The sequence below is a fragment of the Schistosoma mansoni genome, chromosome 1, assembly GCF_000237925.1.
Source record: "Schistosoma mansoni strain Puerto Rico chromosome 1, complete genome".
Taxonomy (NCBI): domain Eukaryota; kingdom Metazoa; phylum Platyhelminthes; class Trematoda; order Strigeidida; family Schistosomatidae; genus Schistosoma; species Schistosoma mansoni.
Genome location: NC_031495.1, coordinates 62,469,381 through 62,495,564, shown reverse-complemented (window position 1 = coordinate 62,495,564; position 26,184 = coordinate 62,469,381). Strand labels below are relative to the sequence as shown.

Genomic DNA, 26,184 nt, shown 5'->3' with positions numbered 1-26,184 from the left:
GACGATAATCCAATTGGTGTCACTATCTTAAAACATCGGCTTCGGTGGCTTGGACATGTTTTACGAATGTCGTCCTAGAGAATTCCACGTCGTGCATTATTTGCCGACGCTTGGACTGGTTGGAAAAAGCAGAGAGGTGGTCAGTGTATGATATGGTGTCGTGGTATGAAAGAAAGCTGCAAAGGGCTAGCTTCTGTTGGTCCTTCACGACTCCCTGGCTGGGGTCCGAGAGATGGTGCAACACAGTGGCTAGAGACGTTATCAGATATTGCTCAAAATAGAAGCCAACGGCGATCCTGCTGTAACCTTCTTTTACTTTCTGCATAAAGAGTGGTTATAACCTCCTTAACTGAGAGAGTTATTTTGGTTTTACATTTCAGTTCCCCTCACCATTACCTTTCTTTAAATATGCATCTTATCCCTTTCATTGTTTTGTATGGCGCATATATATCTGGTGCCCCCTTGCACCAATATTTATGTTTCAATAAATAAATAAAATACATTGTAAACATACTTACGCCTGTTATCCCTCGTTGAAGAGCATGGGCCACCCATCAGCATTCTCCATACAACCCTATCCTGGGCAGTGCTAGCTACATTTTATCTATTCTATATCATAACATTTCAGTATATTGTAATGTAACTAATGCAATGAACTGCTGAAGAGCAGAAATAAAGTTAATTGCGGTAGTAGTGAGGATGAATAAACACAGAATATCGTTCAGAAAGAAGCAATAAAAATGTGTTTATAAACAAATGTTGAAACTCTATTATTAGTGAATGTATGTGAGCTAATATGAGTTAATCACTATACATGTTCAACCACTGATTGAGGTTATTGTTCAAACCATAAATTAATAAGGCTATTTGTTGTGGATAGCTAAAGAACCAGTTAAGCAAATGATTTTTATCATATCACACTCAATACAGTTCATTGATTCTTTGAATTTTTTCACAATAATCTATTCGTATTGTTTTTCATACGTTTTTCCTAAAACTAATGTAAAATACCCATTGAAGAATAAAAATGTCAAATGAGTAATCGACTATTTCAATTTAGCACTGAAACTTATTCCAGTGTATAATTTTCAAACTAACGTATTATTGAACGCGCCAATAATCGTTAAGTGTATATTCAATGGTTTTAGATGATTGATTTCAAAGTGAAGTGTTATGGTTTCTTGAATTAAGCTACACAGTCTACAACTGTAGGGATATATTAGTTATAGCCATATATTTTGAAACATTAGGTTGTAGGTTCCAAACCTCGCTCCACATATTTCACTTTGAAAAACTCCATAGTATCGCTAGCTCTCATGCAAATGTGGTTTCTCGAACACAGGTGTATAAACCTTTGCATGGTAAATAAAAATCCGTTTGTTTCGCGTTTTATTTATGACAATACTTCTTGGATGGGACTATTTTTGCATTTCAGCAGTTTTTATCCAATTTCGTATAAATGAATTCTTGTCAGAATTTTTTTCCAAGGACAGTCAAACTTTGTTTCGATGGTTCGCTTGACAGCGAAGTGGAAATACTTCGAAAAACCTCTGTCGTGAATTTTTATCGACGAACATTTGAAATCAATAAATAAGATTATTCAACAGCCCTCTGCCTTCAAAATGAATGGCGTCTCAATCCTGACCTTCAATTCACCTATCACTCCCATAATGGTCGATTCAGTCCTATTTTCCATTCATTTTTTTAAAAAATAACTGTAAAATATTTTTGGTTCGATCCATAACCTTTACAAACATTCTTCATCGTTCCTACCAACATTTGTTTCATCAAAATAACTCCTTGATTGTTCATTTTAGTCAAGTTTTTATTTACAATTTATAGTTTTCACAATAATTAGTCTTATTATTTTAGACTTATTGACCAAAATATGTAACCGTCCCCTTCCTCATTAATTTAGTCATTCATGTAGTTACGTCATGGTTTTCCTTTCGTTTAATCTGTTAATCTATAAACTTAGCTTGTATGAATATAGAAAGTAATTATATGTATTCTTCACTTGTGGACTAATTGACTTAACGTATGTTACAACTCATGAAATTACATGTGTAATTCACCTTATTTGTTTGTATAAATTTATGTAAGATTTAGATCATGTGAAATGGAATGAATTTATTCTAACCTGCAATGTTTCTTGTTCATGCGTTGCAAAGTTTATTTTTTAAGAGAACTGATCGCATGGTAAAGTTAAATGATTTTTTTCCTTGCAATGAACACAGAAACGGGATGTAGATTCGAACTACTAATATTTGTACAATCAAATTAATTGTTGCACCCTCTGTGAACCTTGAGTTATTCAGCAGAGGAGAAATGACTTCACTTGTTACATTTTGCGCTTATGAGTAATTGTTATCTGACAATATGATCGACATTCCTAAAATCTATCTAATCGAATGTTAGAGATAATTTAATTTTTAGTGATTGGGTTTGTCCCACTGTTGATATTTTGACTGAATTTCGATTAATTTTTATTGGTATGTGTGTATCTGACGCGGATTGCTTTGATATTGCTTTTATTCATTTAGATTATATAGGATACATGGAATGTGGTCAGTTGTTTTGTTAAATACGATAATCATTTTTAAATATTGCAGTCATCTATGGTTTAATCAATGTAAAATTCTCGTTGTTCTAATTAGTCTAGTTGAATATTTATCATATTATCATTATTATGATTACTCTTAGTTTACCTTTAGGAACGAAAACTTGGAAAGATTCTGGAGCAGCACGTTCTCATGCACATAAAGTTAATGATTCTGTTAACACCGAAGATAATATCATTTCATCTAGTAGTATTAAATCTGATCAAGAGGCTAAAATTTCTGGACGTGCAGCAGCTTTAAGACTATCATTAGACCAACGAAGACGAGCTATTGAAGTATCCAGACAACGTGAACGTTTAGCCAGCACCAAAGCTGCTGCTGAAAGAAACAACGCCGCATTTGTTAAACTTCTTCAAAAACAGGTAAATATTCATATTGTAAGGTAATGGTTGGGGATAGTCGACAGGAAGCCTTTTCTTGATCTAGGTTCTGTGCTATTCGGCTCTCGTCGATGACGTATATCTGTAATACTGAGGGGACTAACGCTGTCTGGCAGATTCGATCGTAAGTTAACCAGCAACACTGAGCTATTCGGCACATGACTGACTTCCTGTAGGGCTGAGATGTATTTATGATAAAATCGTCACTCTATTGGTTGATCTTTATTGGATTTTTAGATAGTTTAATGAAATGTTCCGTATCCTTCATTTCAGTGTGATATAAAAACGACATTACGCTGATATTGATTTTAGGAATGCTTTCTGTAAGCCTTATTTTGTCAGAAAGTACCTCCAATCCACTGTATTGTTAAGTGCAATTATAGAGAAACTATTTATTTTACGGGAAAGAATATTGTTTCTCATTTTGCTTATTTTTTGTAGTTACCAATCACTTTAACAGTGAAACTTTCAATTATCAATCTGATATTCTACTAATTCAAAAACCTAGTCTTTTCTTAAACGCATCTGTCCCAGATTTTCTCTGATTGTTTGATGAAATCAGAAGGTTTATTCACCTTAAAAAATTTGTTAAAAGTGCTTAATCCGGTGCCTAGAGCAAAAGTTAATGTTTGTCAATAATCTTTTTACTGAATATTCTTTTCTACCTACGTTAACTTGTCAAAGAAGTAGTGTTAATTCGTATAGTTAAGTAAGATTATATAAAATCCACTATGTTGATAATTACTACCAAACATGACATTTGAAATACTATAAATGGAAGATTACTTGTTTCAGATTGATTTTTCAAAACTAATTGATATCATTTGAAGATCAATTAAATATTAGGTATGCGTGACGTCTGTTTTGTTCTAGTCATTCGATTTATGTGAGGGTTGGAATACTGCCCGGACGCCCAAACGGAAGCAGGTGGTTTGCTTAGGCTACCACTTCCAGAGCCTTTGACCTAGGGGTCTAATCCACATGGCAGCAACATTAGGAGATGCAGTCCCATGGTAGCCTGTAACCAACAATAGGTTCACACACAGTTTGTTCCCTCACTATCCTGAAGTCTATGTGCTCCATTGGTTTGGGATCAGGGTTTTCCAACTTCCCTACGTTGATTCTCCATATCCGCCAACCCGGTTAAAGTGTCGAACATTTGCTTTTGTTCTTCTCACTTTTGTAAATAACACCGCTGCAACGAGAAGGGAGTGAGTGGTACTTCTGTGACATTGTCTGTATATGCGTGTCTATGTAAGAGAATTTCTCGAGAGAGAACTGACTCTACCCACCATGGGCCGTACCAGGGCATCCTTGACAATGTAAACGTACGATTTCGTCAACGATCCGAAATCAAAACCATCAGTTATATCGGGAATATCAATACCTTTTTTACTATTTCGTATTTAAAAATCCCTAATATTTTATTCTTTTTAACCTGTTTCAATGAACTATGTAGGTATTTTCCATGTAGGTGTCATTACCAAGGTTCGACTTGATAATTTCAAATAAATTGGGCATTAGGTAGATTGAGATATTACAAATATATATTTTTTATTTTCCATGTTCTTAGTTTTAATTTATTTTCCAAATGTTATTATTCAATGTTGTTAATCTCATCTAATTTATATTATCAATCTTTTAGTTTCATCAGCGTCAAAGTATTCCAAGTGAACAGTCCCAATTATCGAATGGTGGTACAGTATCGGAGAATGAAAATTCATCTACTTCTTTGCGTATAAAATTAAAAGAATCAGAAAAACACAATTTTAGTTGCATTGATTCAGAAGGTGCTCACTTCACAACGGATAAAGATGAAATGACAGTGTCTGGTTCTAATGTTGAACATGCTACAGACCTAGATGATGACTTCTCAATGAATTCTTCATCCACAGTGCCAAATATTAGTGAGGTCAATAGTTAGATTCATATGTTCTTTTTTTACTCTTATCTTTTAATAATAAAATGTTGTTGGGGATATTATGCAACTGTAAGATATAATAATGTTATCTCTTTAGTTCAAAAACTGACCTTTTAGACGACCATAGAAAACCTAAAAGCGCTGGGCAGTTGTTTCAATACCGTTCAGGTGTGCGTACCCACGACCTCTCCCGTCCACCGAAGACAATAGCGGATGTTTGCTTAATATCACAAATCTCTTAAATTAAGATGTGTACACCATTGGATTCCAATACAGTCGTTTTGCGCTCGTGCTTGTACACTTTTCAAGATGTCGATACTAAAACAAAACGTGCCTCCAAGTTTTTGTTGGTTGCCTAACATAGGTTGGTTCGTGATCTCAATAGCATTGAACAATCTTCACAACCCCGATACTGATTTAGTCAGCTTTTTCGGTGAATCGTGGATGTAGTTTTGATAAACGTCATCTTCCTATTACACTATACGAATTTCATGTAATATAATATATAATAAAAACAATGATCGGTTTACATTTTTATTTGTATTAACTGTTTTATTATATAATCTATATGTCTACTCTCTATATTTTGTACAAATGTCAAATATTACTTATCATGCATGTCAGATGTAAAAATATTGCTGTGCATCTTCTTTTAATCCAAACAAATTGATTAGCAACTCTTCATTTCACTCTTAAGTAAATACATTAACCCCTTCCCCCCATGTAACTGCAAAATTTATTTAGCTTATTCTTAAAACTACCGTAGTCAACTGATTATTGGAAGATTTTTCGATTCCTATGCTGTTCGTTTAATATAATTGTATTTATTATCATAAATATTAGATTTCGAAATGTACATAACCAGGATGTTTCCGTTATAAAGCTGAATTACAGGTTTATCATTATGTAACTTTAACTTATGAACGGTAAAAGGTGTAGCTATAACCAGTGCATCCTACAAACTGCAGAATACACAAATATCACAAAGTGAATATATAACATTATATATATGTATTTGTATACTGGTTCACTAATCCCAACATTCGAATTTAATGAATATACTTGCCTTTTCATTATACAACTCAATGAATATTATCATCTCGTATGAATGAAGATGATATCAATGGTAAGTTTGTATTGATATAAGTAGTATGTATCATCAGTCGAAAGTGAAATACCTGGTGGCAGAAGGTTAAGATCGAAGAGAACGAGAACAAAGAATGATTGGTGTAGGAACGAAGGAACAATGAAGTCTGAGATGATTGACTGATATTTTGCGAATGAAGTATTTACTGTATGGTTCTCAGATTTCACTAAGATATTCTGTAATTTTGTGTCCAAATGCATTCGATTGTTCCCGCTTGTGTTCTCGTTCACTACACTACTATTTCTTATCGGTTAAATTTGCATATAGTATTAGTATTTTTTAAAATTGCCATCTGCATACTGTTAAGGTGTTTATCTAGTACAAGTTTATTACTTAAAATTTTATTATTTCCCGTCATTCATTTTACTTGTTATAGCCCTTACAAGATTCTACTGTATTTATGGAAACCAGTGATACGATTGCATCGATTGACAATACTACTAACATATTCGCTAATGACTCAAACATATCAATCCCTCCTTGTTCTAAATCTTCACAGCTATATCACGATAGAATTCAATCGAATGATCGTTCTGATCTGACTGTTGAACCTACTACTGCTCTTATAAACAATCGTTGTGATCCACCTTATCGAGAATTTGACCAAAATGCACCTGTAACAAATCAGCGATCCGATAGTGGTGAATCAAACTATGCTACGTCTAATGTTTCTATTCCTCATATGACCACTTTAGATCCATCCAAACCTTATCAAACATTACCTCATCAGTATAAACGTGAATCCAAAAGACCAAAGTCAAGATTTAGTGAAAGAGAATCTACTCCTCAACCCGAGTTATTTTCAGAAGTGAATTATCACTATACCCCTCCTCAGTATTCTAAAACTCATAAAGGGTCCAGACAGCGAGGTTATACAGATAAAACGTATCCAGGATTTCTGGCATCATCAGCTAGTGATTATAATGAAAATGGTTTTGTTCTAATTGATTCATTTCATGGTGTTCAGTCTCCTTCTTTTAGACACCGCCATGCCAATCATAAAAACTATCTTTACGATATTCCTACACAAAGTCCTGTTGATGAGCGACCACTTCCTCACAAACATATATCTCAACGGCATAATCGCGCTCATAATGTCCCGAATCAAATGATGCATTGCGGCGGTTATCATGAGTGTAGCTCAAATGAAGCAAGTTCAGAAACTGATGATGATGACGACGAAGATGATTATTCCACCCGTACATATGATGATCATTCTTATCCATATATCAATCGAATGTCTTATTCTGGTCGATTCTCTCATCGATCATTATCTAGATTGCCGAAATCTCTTTCAAAGTAGGTTAACCATAATTCCCTCCTTTTTTGTAGTGTAACCAGATTTATAGTGTAAGTGGACTATTTTACACAGTTCGCGTGTTTCTTCCATTAACCTGTTAGTTATCTAGGTCTCAAGTTTCCTGACAATTATCTCCAAACATCTAATATAAAATAATATGATTCATTTGCCGAGTACAGGTTTACCTGTTTGACATTTCGTCACATCACTTCCCATAATGGTAGTGATACTACCTCATCATCTAATTCGAAGTAGCTGGACAAGGATTCAAGCCTAAGATTTAACATTTAAAAGCCAGGTACTTTAAGCACAAAACCACCGAAAACTTATAATCAAATATAGTTCTTTGAGATTTCAAGTTCCTTACCATTGCATGATCACATGTAAACATGACCAGCATTAACCATGACACTGGTTAGTACAAGCATTTGGTGAGCTATTTTGTAAGGTGGTAGTTGGAGGTAGTCGACAGGAAACCTTGGTTGACCTAGGTTTCGTACTGTGTGACACTCATCAACAAGGTTTACCTATAATCCCGAAAGAACAGATGCTCATTATTGAATTCAATCCAATATCACTTCGCTTCACGTACATAGACGTCACTACTGAACCATCCGGTCCACAACTAACCTCCTGTAGGACTGAAATGTATTGACAGTTGATTGATCACTGAGTAATGACCAATGCCTTGTATTTCAAGTCCTTAGTGCTGATCAAACTATCGATCGAATTGTAATATTACCTACTGTTATGACCGGACGAATATTGTAATAGATGGAACTGGTTTTTTAACCTATTATTAATCATAATTTTGTTGTATAATTAGTGTGCAACTAGATTACTATGTTTATATATTCCGTTTATCATGAGTTTCCGATTAACCCATTTAATACAGTTATAAGGTTTACTGTTCCTAGTCGATTACTTACAGCCACGTTTGGCTTGTTCATGCATAATTTTTATTTCTTACTTTATAATATGATTCGGTCTGATATGTCTGTATAAACCATGTGTTTTGAAAAACAAATATAACAGAATCTGGTTCAGTCAGTCAGTTACAACGTAGAACTTCGTACGTACGTACATCAGTTCGAGTTGTTATACTAGGGGCTGGTTGCTACTTATAGACTCAAGACTGATCATAGAGAGGAGGTTGCGAATGACGAACCAAGAGAAGTTTGACTGCCATCCCAAGATCAATAGTGCTGGTTGGGTGTACAGTTGGCCAAATCAAAGAGATTAAGCTATATAGTAAATAATAGACGCGACATTGACAATAATAATTAGTACTGTGAGTGGTGGCCGAGGACGTGACATTGGTCAGCAGATCCCCAAGACATAACACTCACTAGTCGAGGTGACTCAACTCACGTACTATGTTGTGATGTTATGTGGGTGCAGGTCCTCGACAGATAACCCACCCTTAAGCATCATTCCCTACAAGGCTACAGGTTAACCTTGCTGACAAATACTAAATAGCACAAAACTTAGGTCAAGCCGGGTTTACCGTTGATTTCTTCCAGTCACCACCTTACGTCTCAACTTTGTGCACGCATCGTCGAGTTACCTCGATTAGTGAGCCACATTGCAACTTAATCGATAGAGTTTGATCAACACTAAGAAGAACTTAACATACATGACTTCAGTCACTATTCAGTGATCAGTCAACTGTAAATACGCTGTTTTACCCATTTCAGCAAACATTTCTTGGTATATCATCAACTATTGAGCTTTGGAAATGAAATTTTACATTTGTTATTCAGAATTTTTAGTTTCACTAAAACTAGAGAGATGTAATACATCGCCAACTTTACATATTGGTTCAGAATTTTTGACTGAATCTATAAATTAAGCATATTTTCTTGACATTCGTGTAATTACTAATTGGAGTTGATAAATTATATTAAACTTTTATGTATATGCTGTCAATTAATTCAAAAAATATACTTACTCTGACCGCCTTCTGATCAGAACAACTCATACAAGCGAACAATATTTTTTCCAATTAGATCGTTATCAGGCTTTGCCTGAATATACATGGATATTTATATGGGCATATGAAGATATTAAACTAATCAAAGTATGTTGTGAATCAATAACCACAATGAAATAAATTGCATAACTACGAGTAATAGATAAAAAGTGAAAATTGACAGTAAGATGGTAGGTGTACTAGCAGTGAAAAGACTATTAATAAACAATGTTCTAGTCAATAGTTCAACATAGGAAGTAAGTCAGAATTGGATAAATAGACTTTAAAATAATAATCAAAAAAACATTACTAAAATTATGTTCCCTCACAAATTAGACATGAATTTATCTAAAACAATTAGTCCCTTTGATAAATTCCGATAATGCAATGAGAAGATTAAGTTTATCAGAATTATGTGATATATTTGCACAATACATTTTGAACAATCTGATCACACATATACTTGTTAAGACATTTTTGTCCGAAAATTAGGTTACCTAGACAGGTTAAACATAAGCAGTGACAAAGAAAAACAATGTGATAAACGCTCTGCACAATAAATCAATATTATCATGGTAGGTCAAGGGTAAGAACGAATTGTTTTTGAATACGTAAAAGGGGTACCAATTTCTGACAGTTAAATTCGTATTGTGAACATTCTTATTTTATAGAAACAGATACAGGTCTAATGGTCGTAAATCATCAGAATATGGGTATGAATTAGGAGAAACAGAGAGTAGAACTCATTCTCCAACTCCTTCTTATGCTTCATCTCGTGGAGTAGTCAGTTCACGTGGACATAAAGTTGATATAAATTCAATAGGTAGCGGAAATAATTGTCCATCTGTTACATCTGTTGTTGATCCCGTTACGTTAGATCAAATTAATCGGAATATGTCTGATTTACGTTCGGATTTCGAACGTCTTTCTATGCAACAACAAGTGCTGTTAGCTTCATCATCTGCGACAACAGCAGCTGCTTTAATGGCAAGTAGTTTTCAACAGCAACACCAACAATATCAACCACAACAATCATCATCAACACCACTGACAATGAGTCAGTTATCTCATACAAAAGCATTATCCACATCCATATCTAATATATCTACAACACGTGCTACATGGAGTGATAGACCTATTGTTCGTGATTTAATTGTACAACATAGTGTTCACTCATCAGCAGATAATAATCATACAGTGGTAGTAGATGATTGTGTTGAACATAATCAGATTAGTAGAGATGAACCAGTTGTTATTAAAGCTGATAATCATAATATGGTTGCTTCCAATGAACCTGTAAGTTGTATATTATATATTGTACTGTGTTTTAATTATTTTTCATTTCACAGTTTTTCTGGTCAAGTGATATAAAAATTTAATGAGATATCCATATTCCAAAAACATGTCTATTTATTGTGGCTTTGAGGACTCTATAGTTTACTTTACATTTAGAGTAAAGATTTTCACACATATATATCGTCAACTGGTATGTGATACTGTCGATTAAGGATCTTCTTACACACTTCTATGATAAGCTGAAGTATCTGATGTTGCATAGTCTTCATTGTTGCATGAATATATTTTACATGAAATTCTGCAACGCCTGTTACCCCCTATGGAACATAGGCCGCCTACCAGCAATCCCCAACCCACTCCGTCCTGGGCCTTCCTTTCTAGTTCTATCCAACTTTTGTTCATTCTCCTCATGTCTGTCTCCATTTATCGGCGTAATGTGTTCTTTGGTCTTCCTCTTCTCCTTTGACCTTCAGGATTCCATGTGAGGGCTTGTCTTGTGACGCAGTTGGGTGATTTCTTCAATGTGTGTCCTATCCACTTCCAGCACTTCTTCTTCCACTGGAATCTGGTTTGTTCTCTCCCACAGTAGGTTGTCGCTGATAGTGTCTGGTCAACGGATCCGAAGTATTTTTCGTAGACAACTGTTAATAAACACCTGTATCTTCTGGATGATGACTTTCGTAGTTCTCCACGTCTCCGTCCCATACAGTGTTACTGTTTTGACGTTTGTATTGAAAATTGTGGTCTTGGTGTTGGTTGACAATTGTTTTGAGCTCCAGATGTTTTTCAGTTGTAAATGTGCTGCTCTTGCTTTGCCAATCCGCGTCCTCACATCTGCATCTGATCCACCGTGTTCATCAATGATGCTGCATAGATCTGTCAAAGTTTTTACATCCTCAAAAGCTTCTCTGTCAAGTGTGATTCGATTGATGCATGCTGTGTTGTATCGGCGAATCGTGCTTCTCCCTTTGTGTATATTGAGACCTACTGCTTCTGAGGCTGCTACTACACTGGTCGTCTTCTCCTGCGCTTATTGTTGCGTGTGTAATAGAAGAGCCAGATCATCTGCGAAGTCTAAATCTTCTAGCTGCATTCTAGCTGTCTATTGTACCACATGCTTCCCTCTAGATGTTGACGTCTTCATGATCCCGTTGATCACCAGGAGAAAGAGAAACGGTGAGAGTAAGAAGCCTTGCCAAACACCGGTCTTTAATTTGAACAAGTCAGTGAGCTGTCCTCCATGCATGATTTTGCTGTTTAATCCATCATAGGAATCCCGTATGATATTGACTATCATCTCATGCATGCCGTAATGTCGAAGATGTCTCCATAGTGATGTCCTGTCCACGCTGGCCCCCAAATGCCCTGGTACGGCTGAGAGTGGGGAGGGCCTGCCCTCTCTTTCGAGCTCTCACACGGCCACGCGTATGCAGCCTCTGCCAGGGAAGTCCCACTCACTGCTTTTTTGTGGTGGTGTTGTTTACGAAAGTGAGAGGACGTAAAGCGAAGGTCCGGTGCCCTAACCGGGTTGGTGGCCATAGAAAGTCCACCTAGAGGGGGTCGGAAAACCCTGATTCGGGATATAACAGTATGAACGAATCGTTGGTCACCGACTACCATGAGACTGCATCTCCTTACGATGTTCCACTGCCTTGTGGGTCAGACCTTTTGCTCAAAGACCCGGGGTGGGCCCCCCCCTAAGAAAACCACCTGTTTCGGTCTAGGTACCCGGGCAGTATCATAGTACTCACACAATTGAATGAAATGACAATTTTTTGTATGGCGCATATATACCTGGCGCCCCCTGTCCACGCTATCAAATGCTTCCTTGTAGTCAATGAAGTTGAAATTGTTATGTCTTAAATAAACGGCTAACATCTTGATCTAGTTAATATTTACATTTCATCATATTTTCCATGAACAGTACAAAAAGGTCTTCTCTCATTCCGTTTTTTAACTACTAAGTCTCATCTCCAAATTCTAATCCACCCAGTTTAGTTTTAAACAACCTCTTGAGATCACTTACGTTTGCACCCATTTTTTGGGCACCCGAGCAGTATCACAGCCCTCACACAAATCAATGATAACTGCTACTGGATTCATTGTTATTGTGTGGCCCATACTTATTTGTTGCCACATTGTAATAGTGTTTATATGTTCAAATATATAAATAAAATGTGGGATATTACGTCATTACTTATTATAGTAACTAGTATTTATTTCCGAAAATATGTTGATGATCTCTTCTCTGTTTGAAATGTGATTGTATTACTGCAATAAATGTCATACAAATGTAATTGTTTTTCTTTGATATATAAACTCTTGAGGTCTTAACGAAGAAATTTATCATACTACTCCATTGTATTATCTTCAGTGGTGTTAGTAAAGCAGTTTAACTTCTGAGCATTTATAATCCAGTGCACGAAACTGTACTTTATCGTCGTATTTTGGAGTAATCTAATTTATTTTACACAACTAATATTTTAATCATTGTAAACGTTTTTACTATTTTTAGTCTCACAGTGGTAAACCTCAAGAGTGTTCAATGCCTGCTAATAATGTTACCGATTTATCAAACTCATCAACTGTACCATCAAATCCTTCACCTGTAGAAAATAGTCAGAAGCATATGAAATCTCCTGTAGTCAATGCCCAAAATGTCAATCCAGAAGGAAAACTTTTCTTTATTGGCTTTGAAGAACCAGATCCAGAGGTAAGATCCTGTTTATAAATTTATCTTTTTGACACGTAATATTTCTTAAGTTATTTGATTGAATTCTATGTTTTTCGCCCTAATCCAATCTTCAGTTTCAATTATTTTTAATATTAAATCATTAGTCTGAGATAATCCTGGAAACAGCACTTTTTTAAGTATCCAGTTAGAATCTCAACATTAAATCTTAGTTCCAAGCTATTATATCTTATTGAACGTATACGATGCTCTGTTTTATAATTTCATCATATGTGAATACCCATGTTTAAGAAACTTTACCATCATAAGAATTCATTGTCATTTCTTCATAAAATCCATACACATGTATATATTAAAACTGTACAATATCTCTTAGTTGTTGTTTTATTCTAAAATCATTTCCACTCCTCACCTATAGGAGTTCATGAATGCCGTGTATTTATAAGTCAGTATTCATTTATTCTTATTCAACCCTCAATATTTTGTTAACTTTAAATTATTGTCTCTTCTCTGGTTCAACAGTTGATTTTTATGTTTTACTCAATTGATTTTATTATTTATTCTCTAGTTCTAATTTTCAGTCTCTAAATTATATCCATCTCTTTTAACATAAATAATCCTTGGGACGAATTATCCTTCAGGTTTCTGAAAGCCTTGTGTATGTAAACTTCTAATCGTTTCAGTTTCTGCTTTGATCTTTGTTATTGAGCTCTCTGAAATAAGATAGGCTCCATTACCAGTTAACATGAAATAAACTGAGCAATCGTTTAGCAATCCAAACATGACTGTAAATAGTCAGGTAAAGAGTTCAAACCCCACTTCACACCCACTTTAGTTTAGGCAGTCGGCTTATGTTACCAGCTTTTGCATAAATGTAACTTAAAGCTTTTTACTAGTTTATTAAATTATATTCAATAAATAAACTAAGTATTTTAACAGTCTGATGAACTGATGATATTCCGCAAAAAAAATTCTATCTTATTTTTGTATGATACACTTTACTAAACAATTCATGTGGTTATCCAATTTAACTGTTCATTGTTTTAGATGATGGCATTAATTTTAGATTTTCCAATAGACATACTTTTTTTAAGTGATGACAATCACGTTGCTAAATGATATATATATATATATATAATTATCACTATTTTGTCTTTACTTATATAAATTATCAATTTTAAATCATATACTTTATTTTATAGCGAATGCAGCGTACCAAGGATAGATTAGAAGCCCGTCGAGCTACAGAGAGAGCTATGGTTGCTGAACAACTGGAAGCATTACGTACTACTGGCCGTAAAGAAAAAGAAGCAGCTGACCGTGCACAATTTGAACGGAAATTAAATGAGAAAGAAAGACGTGAAGCTGTACTACAAGCACATTTATCCAAGAAAGAAGTAAGTGATATCTTATATTTATTAAAGTAGTTAAATGTTAAAAATACTTGGTTTTCAATTATTTAGCTTCAAATTCAAAATTACCACTATTGTATTGTTCTCAGTCAATGGATTGTATCACTAGCGTCTATTCAAAAGCATGACTAGGAACCGAGTACATTAAACGATTTCCTGTTGTTAAGTTTTATTTAAAACATGTAGGTGTAGACTACCTGGTTGGGATTCGCGAGATGATAGCAATCGATGGTTAGAGACCTTGAATGACATGACTCAAAATCGTTTGCAATGGCGAAGGTGCATCCACTCTTTGTGCTCCACCAAATTCTAATCTTCTGAATTCTTCATGTCTCTATCTTTTTTCTCTTTCCAAATTTATTTCACTGCATTATACTTCTTGAATAACATCTTCAAACCCTAATCCTTCGGATCACTGCTTATACTCTTACTACTTCTACCAGTATGGGATTTGAATCGACAACTTCATCTCTGTGCTAATGTGGTATGGCAACTCGAACTGATGTGCGTACGTACGAAGTTCAACGTTGTAACTGACTGACTTTTGAAATATTTTAACTGCATTACAAAAGAATTTATATAGTTCTTTAGTTTATTCGTTTACTTAAAGCTGTCTAACTATTCATCTACTTTGAGAAACTGTTTATATGAACTACTTAGTTAAACTCAATGTTTGTAGTCTAAACTATTTTCATTTTAAAAGAAAAAGAAAGGTTTTTCACAACCTCCCATTTAAATAATATGAATATATATATTACTTGACATTTCTGATTTTCGGTGTTTTGTATGATAAATGAATAACTTTGAAATAAACATATTATAAGTTAGAATTCAAGGAAACATTGTTTGAATGTCTCGACATATATATATTCATTGTTTTTTTTTCGATCGAGGGTACATCTTCATATATGAAACTAGGTCTAATCATTCATTTTACTTATTAGTAATAATAATAAGTCATAAGTGAAGTGGATGAAAGAAATTTTCTAGAGGAGAAAAATTTAATTTACTTTTCGTTTTTTTCTTTTTTGTTGGGAAAAATTGTTTAGTTTTGCTTTTACAGCGGACACATAAATATCGATTCAATTATTCAAATGATTTTTTAATGATGAAATTGCCAAGTATGGAATTTTCTTGATAAATAAAGATGTTGAATCAGTTCAGTTTTATTGGATTACAAATTTTCAATTATACAATCAACTTCAGTTAGTATGATTAATAACATGTCTTTAGTGAGACTATCGTAATACTGTAATTTATTCCCAAACTAAAAGACTAGAGCAAACGTTCTGCTAGACTCCTATTACTGTACAGTTGCCCATTAACAATATGAACAAAAGTGTTTTACATAGAAAGTGATAAATTAATTGTGCTCCCAGGTTTTCTATGGTGGTCTAGCTTCAATTGACTCATGATTTCAACTATAAACCTTCAGTGGCTAATGTACTACACATACCTAGTCACTATTTGTGCCCCCCCCTCTCATCAGTACTGGCCAACATCAGACTAAATTGATAAAAAGTTAGTTAATAACAATACGTTTTACCTAGACGGTTTTCTGAATAGATTATAATATAACACTAAGTCTATTCAAAGAAACTGAACTAGTATACATATTGATACTTATCGCATGGAAACCTATGTAAATGTTTAAGTTCATTGTATAAATGACGTTATTATACGCTTTAGAAATATTCAAACAGCCTTTTTTTCATCCTTCAATCACCGCGGATTTTGTGTCATTTATCTAAAAAATGTAAGCAGAAATGGATGAAGGCACTAAGATTCTACTTGTAATTTTATTAACTGACAAAACTAAATGTAGGTATAAATAGATAGGTATGCAATAGAAATCACATACTTAAATTATTTTGTCTAAATTGTAACATAAACAACAGAAATTGGTTTAAAATCTTGCACTGAACATTACGTTATTGCAGCAAATTTCATGTTAAACCTATTTCAATATATAAGAACTTTCGTGTAAATTAGGGCGAATAGTTTCACAGTATTTGAGATTTTACAAATATATCATTCCTATTTAATGTCTATTTCAATATACTTGTATATTTATATCGAAAAATCCATTTCTCTGAAAACAAATTGTATTGTTAATTTCTTTTGTAGGCTGTTTCATCACCAAGTTGTCGCATCACTACTAATAATACTAATAATCCATATCCTGTAAGGTCTGGTTCATCAACACTTTCTAAATCTGAAGTTAATTTATCCTCAACTGTTCCTAAACATAGTTCATCTAAACGATTATCCACTACTCCTAAACGTGACAGAAATGGATTAGTTGCTGCCTCATTGGACAATTTTCCATCATCAAAACCTAGTTCTCGTCTGAATTCTGCTAAATCTAAACCACATCAATCGGCCATTACACGTGGTAGTGGTGATGGTGAAGCTGTGGAACCAAATACTGAACCTGACTGTGATAGTTCTTCTTTTCGAGAGACGAAAGCTCGTGTAACTCATGATCGTCCTGTCAGTCGTAGGTCTGTTGTTAATAATCTGGCTGGTCGTAATCCAATTCCTTCTGGAATCAGTTTATCATGTAAGTGAATAGCTCTTAAGTGTTTATATATATATATATATATATATATATATATTAATAATTGTTTTTTCTGGTTAGCGTTTTTTTAGCGGGTTGGTTTTCTACGAGATGGGGTCGCTAACCCCATGCCCAACCCTCCTCCTTTACCCAGGCTTGGGACCGGCAGTAGCCCCCGGAGGAGCTACAGGCGGAGTTATACATATTATAAAGATGCCACAGGTATTCCGAGTTTGACAACACCTTTACAAGTAACATCTTTGTGATCGAAGTATATCAACCCAGTCATATCAGAAGTTAAAAATAATCGAGTTCGAAGAATATTGTGAAAGCTGTCGATATGTTGAGAAGCATTTAGTGCCTTCAGCTAGTTGTATTCAGTAAGACTAATGAGGTCAGCATCAATGTTGAAGACTTACGCCTGTTACCACCAATGGAGCATAGGCCGACGACCAGCATTCTCCAACCCACTCTGTCCTGGGTGAGGACTTATTTACCACTATATATATATATATATATATATATATATATATATATATATATATATGGGGTTAGCGACCCCATCCCGTAGAAAATCAACTCGCTAAAAAAACGCTAACCAGAAAAATTATTCAAACCTTTTAAACTCTGCCCTGGGAGTAGAAGGAATAATTATGACGTCTCATGATGAAAGCCGAGTTCCTTCGGAAGTCACGAGGCCGATGTACCTTCTTACAACCAGAGCGACAATTTTTATAGGTACATGGAATGTCCGAACAATGTGGGAGACCGGAAGAGTCTTCCAAATTGCTGCAGAAATGAGAAAATACAACCTGGAGGTGCTTGGAATCAGCGAAACACATTTGGACGCAGGTTGGACAACAACGACTGTCTTCAGGAGAACTTCTGTTATACTCCGGTCATGAAGAAGGAAATGCCCCACATACACAAGGAGTTGCATTGATGCTATCCAGAAAAGCACAAAATGCACTTATTGGATGGGAATCTCATGGACCAAGGATCATCAAAGCCTCCTTCAAAACAAAGAGAGAGGGCATTACAATGAACGTCATCCAATGCTATGCGCCTACCAACGACTACGATGAAGACGCTAAAGACCAATTCTACGATAGGCTGCAGTCGATCTTCGAGAAGTGCCCAACCAAGGACCTGACAATTCTGATGGGAGATTTCAATGCTAAGGTTGGAATGGACAACACTGGATACGAAGACGTCATGGGACAACATGGACTGGGAGAAAGGAACGAAAATGGTGAGAGATTTGCAAACCTATGTGCCTTCAATGAACTGGTCATAGGTGGCATCATATTCCCACACAAAAACATACACAAAGCCACTTGGATTTCACCGGATCACACTACACAGAATCAAATCGACCATATCTGCATCAAAAAAAAGTTCAGGAGGACGATGGAGGATGTGAGAACCAGGAGAGGAGCTGATATAGCATCCGATCATCATTTGCTGGTCGCCAAGATGAAACTAAAACTCAAGAAGCACTGGACAACTGGGCGGACAACATCACAAAAGTTTAATACGGCCTATCTTCGAGATGCAGACAAACTCAACAAATTCAACATAGCCCTCAGCAACAGGTTACAGGCCTTTCATGATCTACTCAATGGAGAGGGGACTACCATGGAGAGCAACTGGAAAGGTATCAAGGAGGCAATCGTTTCAACATGTCAGGAGGTTCTGGGCCAAAAGAAGCACCATCACAAGGAATGGATCACTGTTGGTACACTGGATTAAATTGAAGAAAGGAGGAACAAGAAGGCAGCAATCAATATCATCCGAACCAGAGCGGAAAAATCCAAGGCACAAGCCGAATACACAGAGGCAAACAAGCAAGTGAAGAGGAGCATCAGAACTGACAAACGTAAATATGTGGAAGATTTAGCGATGACAGCGGAAAAGGCTGCAAGAGAGGGAAACATGAGACAACTGTATGATACAACAAAGAAACTTGCTGGAAATTACCGTAAGCCAGAAAGACCAGTGAAAAGCAAGGAAGGCAAAGTAATCACCGACATTGAAGAACAACGAAACAGGTGGGTAGAACACTTCAAAGAACTCTTGAATCGACCAGCTCCACTGAACCCACCCAACATCGAAGCAGCACCCACAGACCTCCCAATCGATGTTGGCCCACCAACAATTGAAGAGATCAGCATAGCCATTAGACAAGTCAAGAGTGGCAAAGCAGCGGGACCAGACAACATCCCGGCAGAGGCACTGAAGGCAAATGTAGCAGCAACTGCCAAGATACTCCACATCCTCTTCAGTAAGATTTGGGACGAAGAACATGTACCAATAGACTGGAAAAAAGGACTTCTGATCAAGATACCAAAGAAAGGCGATCTGAGCAAGTGCGACAACTACAGGGGCATCACTGTTCTCTCAATACCAGGAAAAGTCTTCAACAGAGTATTGTTAAACAGAATGAAGGATTCCGTGGACGCCCAACTTCGAGATCAACAAGCTGGATTTCGTAAGGATAGATCGTGCACAGATCAAATCGCAACTCTACGTATCATTGTGGAACAATCAATCGAATGGAACTCATCACTCTACATCAACTTCACCGACTACGAGAAAGCATTTGATAGCGTGGACAGGACGACACTATGGAGGCTTCTTCGACACTACGGAGTGTTTGCCTGAGAAGATAGTCAATATCATACGGAACTCCTATGATGGGCTAAACTGCCAAATCGTCCACGGAGGACAACTCACCGAATCGTTTGAAGTAAAGACCGGTGTTAGACAAGGTTGCTTACTCTCACCCTTTCTCTTTCTCCTGGTGATCGACTGGATCATGAAGACGTCAACATCTGGAGGAAATCACGGGATACAGTGGACAGGCAGGATGCAGCTTGACGATTTAGACTTCGCGGATAATCTGGCTCTTCTATCACAAACGCAACAACAAATGCAGGAGAAAACGACCAGTGTAGCATCAGCCTCAGCAGCAGTAGGTCTCAATATAAACGAAGTCGAAAGCAAGACTCTCCGATACAATACAACATGCACCAATCGAATTACACTTGACGGAGAAGCTTTGGAAGATGTAGAAACCTTTACATATCTGGGCAGCATCATTGATGAACACGGTGGATCAGATGCAGATGTGAGGGTGAGGATCAGCAAAGCAAGAGCAGCATACCTACAACTGAAAAACATCTGGAGCTCAAAACAATTGTCAACCAACACCAAGGTTAGAATTTTCAATACAAATGTGAAGACAGTTCTACTGTATGGGACGGAGACGTGGAGAACTACGAAAGCCATTATCCAGAAGATACAAGTGTTTATTAACAGCTGTCTAGGCAAGATACTTCGGATCAGATGGCTAGACACTATCAGCAACAAGTTACTGTGGGAGACAACAAACCAGATTCCACCAGAGGAAGAAATCAGGAAGAAGTGGTGGAAGTGGATTGGGCACACCTTGAGGAAATCACCTAATTGCGTCACAAGACAAGCCCTCACATGGAATCCTGAAGGTCAAAGGAGAAAAGGAAAACCAAAGAACACATTAGGCCGAGAAATAGAGACAGACATGAGAAGAATGAACAAGAACTGGATAGAACTAGAAAAGAAGGTCCAGGTTAGAGTGGGTTTGAGAATGCTGGTCGGCGGCCTATGCTCCATTGGGAGTAACAGGCGTTATTCTACATATAACCAGTTATGAATTCAAATTAATGTTTTAAATCAAGCCTCTACTTTAAAAATTCGTTATCAAATGTTTCCAGTACAACAGGTAAAAATGTAGTAGAAATTTGTTCGATTCTATGTAGCGGTAAAAGATTCCTTTACTGAGGGTTTCTAAAGCGGATGTTAAATGGCTGTTTGGTTATTCACAATAAAAATTAGCTCTAAAGGTATTCATATGTGTTGAACTACTTGTAAGTAGACATTTTCACATTGGCTAAAGTTCTGTCATTCTCATGATCCTAATAATTGCTTGCACAATAGTTGTTTTCTTCACCGATGTGAGCTACTTATTTCGTTATTATCCAAGTAATACTCTTAGCTTTTATTGGGTTGGTTTATTAGAAAAGTACCGATATATCCAATGGAAACTGTTCTCACCCATTTCAAGCTACTGAAATCGAAACTAATCGATCCTGCAACGCGGAATTCACTTAGGATTATGAAAGTTTTCAGGTGTTCCTATATCTTGTAGCTCTTCAGTGCCAATGGAAATTTAATTTCTAGAACAGGTTTTTCGCAGTATATCAGTTAATAGACAAACCAACTATAGCTCTGAGAACACGACACCTACCGAAATTCCCCTCTTGAGCTACAATTCTCCACAAGCTTTGTTTTATTATTCGCTGTTTCTAAAACCAAACCTTTATTTCACCTAAATTAATAACGACAAATCGTTTATGTGACGTTACGAAAATGCAATTCCAAAAATCAGTGAATATGTGCCCCATATTTCTGCTAACCGTTCGATATTCAGTGATTCTAAACATAATCCTCTTACAAATATTACCAGTCACGTAAAACTACTTCTTCTTTTCAAAAAAGACATACGTTTTTTTCTATCTTGTTGAATTTTGTAGCATTACATCGACTTGGTGCTTTAGAATCTCCGTCTAGTGGTCCTGGTGTACCCGTTCAATGTTTAAATCAACCACGTTTATTTGTGAAACCCAAAGCGAAATCCAATCGAACTGTAGTAGTTAATGCAATTAGTCATTGTTGTTTAGCTGGAACTGTCAATGAACCTACCAAACAGCTTGCTCTTAAAGTTTGTTTTACTTTTTTCAACTTTATTACATTTTTTTTCTCTCAGTATTGTTTTCATTTGATTGAAATCATGAACTGATCTGTGTTAGACACCACCATTTGTTGTTTTCGGACTTTGGTGAATCAAGCTGTATTTTAAACTTTCTTTTTTTACGACTCAGATTTCTTCGGTTTTTGTCACTGATTCATTATCATCATCACCGGATAATCTGAAGCACTCCATACACTAGTAAATATCTCATTTAATATGTTATTTACCATTTTTTTTGAAGTGATTAAAGGTAATCAAAATGAAATCGTAGACCTAAAGTCAGTTTTAGTTGACATTCATCAACAAAGTATGCTCATAGTCGTGATGTGATGAGTTCCTTTCTGACCACCTCCAATTGCTTAACATTTGAACACGTTATGTTGAGTCACTTAGACTAATGGTCACGTGATCTATGGCATTTGGTCACCACGTAAGAACTAAAAAAACATTGGTGGAAACGATTAAATTCTAAGTTTATTTCCGATCACGAAAATGTTATCAACTGAAAAAGAATAAAGCTGGTTCATAACTAGGAACTGTTTGGCAACCGCTTTGACCTTAAGTTAGGTCTCTTTGATAGAACATATCCTCTATCGATTTACTTAGAGGCGAAAAATCAAGACGAAACATCATTTCATAAAGTTATTGTCCATTGAACCGAATCCTGTCGATAGATCCTGACTGTCTAACCGGAGTCTGCACGATTATCGTAACCACTGCCCAGAGATTTCCTAACTCACGTGCCTTTTCTTATATTTATGACTGTCAAAATGATTATATATCTCAAAGATTTCTCTGAGAAACAAAAGCAAATATGATCTTATTTATATAGCTATTAATTAGAGATGTTTACAAGTTGGGTTGACTTACGCTAAGTTCTGCCAACTGTGTTTTAGTTATAGTTATAGTTGGGCTGTTGACGTGCATGCATATCGCACAGTTAATTGTTCTACGCCTGTCGCTTATAAATGTAGTGAGCATGTATGATTTGTTGGTGTTTAATAACAAATGTCTGCAAACCATTCCTGCCGTATCATGGAATTGCCGAATAGGGTTAAGTATTTGATACTAGTTCAAAATGGTGAATTTTTGAGACAGTAGATCTTGGTCAATTAAAGCGGACAACGTGTGTGCAACGCATGATGTATTTGCTTTTTTCATAAATAAAGGCTTACATACGTAATGAGTGATCATAGTTTTGAATAATTTGATTGGTGTCTTCATAAGGATAATTGTTGCCATATATATACGCGTATTCTTCCTTGCACTATTGTGTTTGCCTTATAGGAGTTGGCTGCCACTGAAGGTACACATTTTATGATACTGTTTCGTGATTCTCGATGCCAGTATCGAGCTGTGTATTCCTTCGATTTAGAATTAGAAGAATTAAGAATTATTTGTGGCAATGGGCCAAGACGAATTACACATGAGATGGTCAATCGATTTTTTAAGTAAGTTTTATGTTCATCGCCATCTTCACAATTAAACAGTTTTTTTCTCTGATCAGGTTAAAGGACGATGTCTTTTGGTTTTCTTTAGTTAAAATATCTTGCTCAAGCTTACTTTTGAAATGGTACGAGATTTTTATTTATCATACACATTTGTATGCACTGATTTAGAATAATATTTGGTTTTTACTTGTATATCTAACTTATGCTAGTAGTTTGGTCATTACAATATCATGTCACTATGTTCAACTCTCTTTGGTCTACCAAATTAAGTTTTCTATAATAAAGTGAATAAAAATAATGCACTACTACTTGTTAGTTAATGATAAATACTTTGGTATTGTTGGGATGATCCTGAAAATTTCTCGCAATAGACATGACAAGCTCAGGAAACATCAAGAAGCATTTTATCCAATTAACGTTTGATTAGAAATTCTGCTAGAAGTATCGCGAAAATGAAAAGTCACATGTAGAGGTTCTGATTGGCTGATTACTACACTGCTGCTATGTTTAGTAGTATTCTAGAATTTTCAAGAAAACCCAAGGACTTCTAAAATACTATAAAAACCCTATATTTTCTGCACATAAATAAACCTTTGTAGTATATATATATATATATATATATATATATATATATAAAGTCTGTTTTAACGCTGTTCCACTTCTTTTCAGATATAATAGTGGTGCAAAACAATTCACTGAAATCACATCTACAAAACATTTAAGTCCTGTTGTGGATGCTGTAACAATTCATGATGCTCTATGGAGTAAATCATCCGGTGGTGGTACACATTCAGTTTTATCAAATATTTGTACCTGAACCAATGCTCATAGTCTGATATTAATTTTTCATATAAACCAATAAGAGATAAAGAGAGGTAACGTGTATGTTTATGTTTATGTATGTGTGTGTGATAACTTTACATTTCTCATTATTTAATTATTTCCCACAAAACTAATTTTAATTCTGGCACTTACTGTAATTCATACTGAAATGTTTACTTGTTTATGCGTGTGTCTGTGTGTGTGTGTATGTGTATGTTCGTTACTTCGCGTCTATAATCTATTTTGATGATAGAAAGAAGAAAATAGAACACAGATTATGAATACTTGTTACATTTTATGTTCAATTTTTATCAGATAAACATTTTTCCTTATATCTTTCTTAGTAACTATTACATGGAATTGATGTTCAATGGAAAAAATAATCTTTTTCTATTTCATTAATGTTTCCATTAAATATATATATGCTATATATTTAATAAAATCCTGTACCATTCACCCATTAAGTAATGTCATTAAAGTAAATGATGCGCTATTTATCAGAATGACAATGCTTATTTATGAATAAATTATTTAACTAGATTCACTTATTAAATAAAGACTTTTTCCGATTCCCTTTTTTGTTTTGTTTTCAATTCACTGAAGATTAGTTTACTTAATTACAGTCTTAATCAATTCTTAATAACTACACTATTTATTATTCTTATGAATCTTTTTTTTTCTTTTACTGATTGGTAAATAGAAATGAACTGTTGCATTTTGCCTCTTTTTCATTTGATCATTGTTTAGTTCTATCATTTAGTCTTTTCTTTATTGTTGGTATTTCTTGTTTTAATGAATGCACTAGTTAATTTTGTGTATCTTATATTGAAAGAAATCCGACTTTTTTTCTATCCATACAAAACAATTGTAATTTCTATAAATTAAGTTGTAGTTTGATTTCGAAATGGTTATATTTTTCAGGGGGGGGGGATTAACCAATGGTGAAATTGATTACTGTTACTATCTATACTATCCTAACAGTTGTGATATATGAATTGGATTTAGATGACTTTTCGTAAACTAAATTATATATATTCAGTACACTTGTATATTTACCGTATTCAAAATGTCTAAACACATATTCTTTTTCACCTTTATTGTTCCAACCCTCATTGGCTTTCTTTTCTGTAATACAAGTATATTTCAAGTAATACAAAAAAAATTGAAAGAACATGGGTTGATTTGGTTTGATGTTCAATGAAAATTTTCAGCTATTATCTCTGTATTCTTTTATCATCTGTCTGGCTTTTAGTCATTTGTATCAGTGATAGTTTGTGCTTTTCTTTTAAGATGTTTACATGAATATTAAACACGAAAGGATAATACCTCTTTCAAATTTTCATTTCGCTGTCGTTCTTTTTTTTACTCTTTGTTTATAAAAACTCCTTATAGACGTAAAGAATTCGTCATAATCATATTCTTATTGAATTCCATGAATTTGTATCAGTTGTGTTAAACACTGTGATTACATAAATACTCCACAAGATTTTCTCATTAACCGGTTGGTTCCTTTTTGTGTGTGTGTATGTGTATGTAATAAGTGTTTCACATGTAATTATGTTTTATTTATGAAAAGATTTATCTGTTCAAATATTTCAGTTAATTTGGTGGATGAACTCTTCATTGGGAGTGTATTTGTTTTTCACTAGATTTCGATATTTATACACTTACATTATTTCAGAACGTTATATATCGTTCATCTATTATGCTGATGCGCTCTAGTATAGATCTACAAATAATAGTCTAACAATGACTTTATGCACAACCCCAGGAAAACATTCAAACAGTTCGCATGGTGTATGGAGTAATAGTTTTGGA

General features: G+C 35.1%; 1 protein-coding gene across 1 annotated transcript in view; it reads left to right on the top strand.

Annotated features, from left to right (window-relative positions):
- Smp_152130 (Similar to Serine-rich adhesin for platelets) overlaps window positions 1-24,361 on the top strand; it is a gene marked incomplete at both ends in the record, with an annotated part of 32,817 nt that extends 8,456 nt beyond the window's left edge. The window contains 10 exons of the mRNA XM_018795138.1: window positions 2,704-2,983; window positions 4,647-4,913; window positions 6,446-7,368; window positions 10,013-10,637; window positions 13,153-13,350; window positions 14,532-14,726; window positions 16,869-17,304; window positions 21,876-22,063; window positions 23,381-23,544; window positions 24,214-24,361. Coding sequence (XP_018649481.1) covers window positions 2,704-2,983; window positions 4,647-4,913; window positions 6,446-7,368; window positions 10,013-10,637; window positions 13,153-13,350; window positions 14,532-14,726; window positions 16,869-17,304; window positions 21,876-22,063; window positions 23,381-23,544; window positions 24,214-24,361 — 3,424 coding nt within the window. The remainder of the gene's footprint in view (window positions 1-2,703; window positions 2,984-4,646; window positions 4,914-6,445; window positions 7,369-10,012; window positions 10,638-13,152; window positions 13,351-14,531; window positions 14,727-16,868; window positions 17,305-21,875; window positions 22,064-23,380; window positions 23,545-24,213) is intronic.
- Between the last annotated feature and the right edge of the window lie 1,823 nt (window positions 24,362-26,184).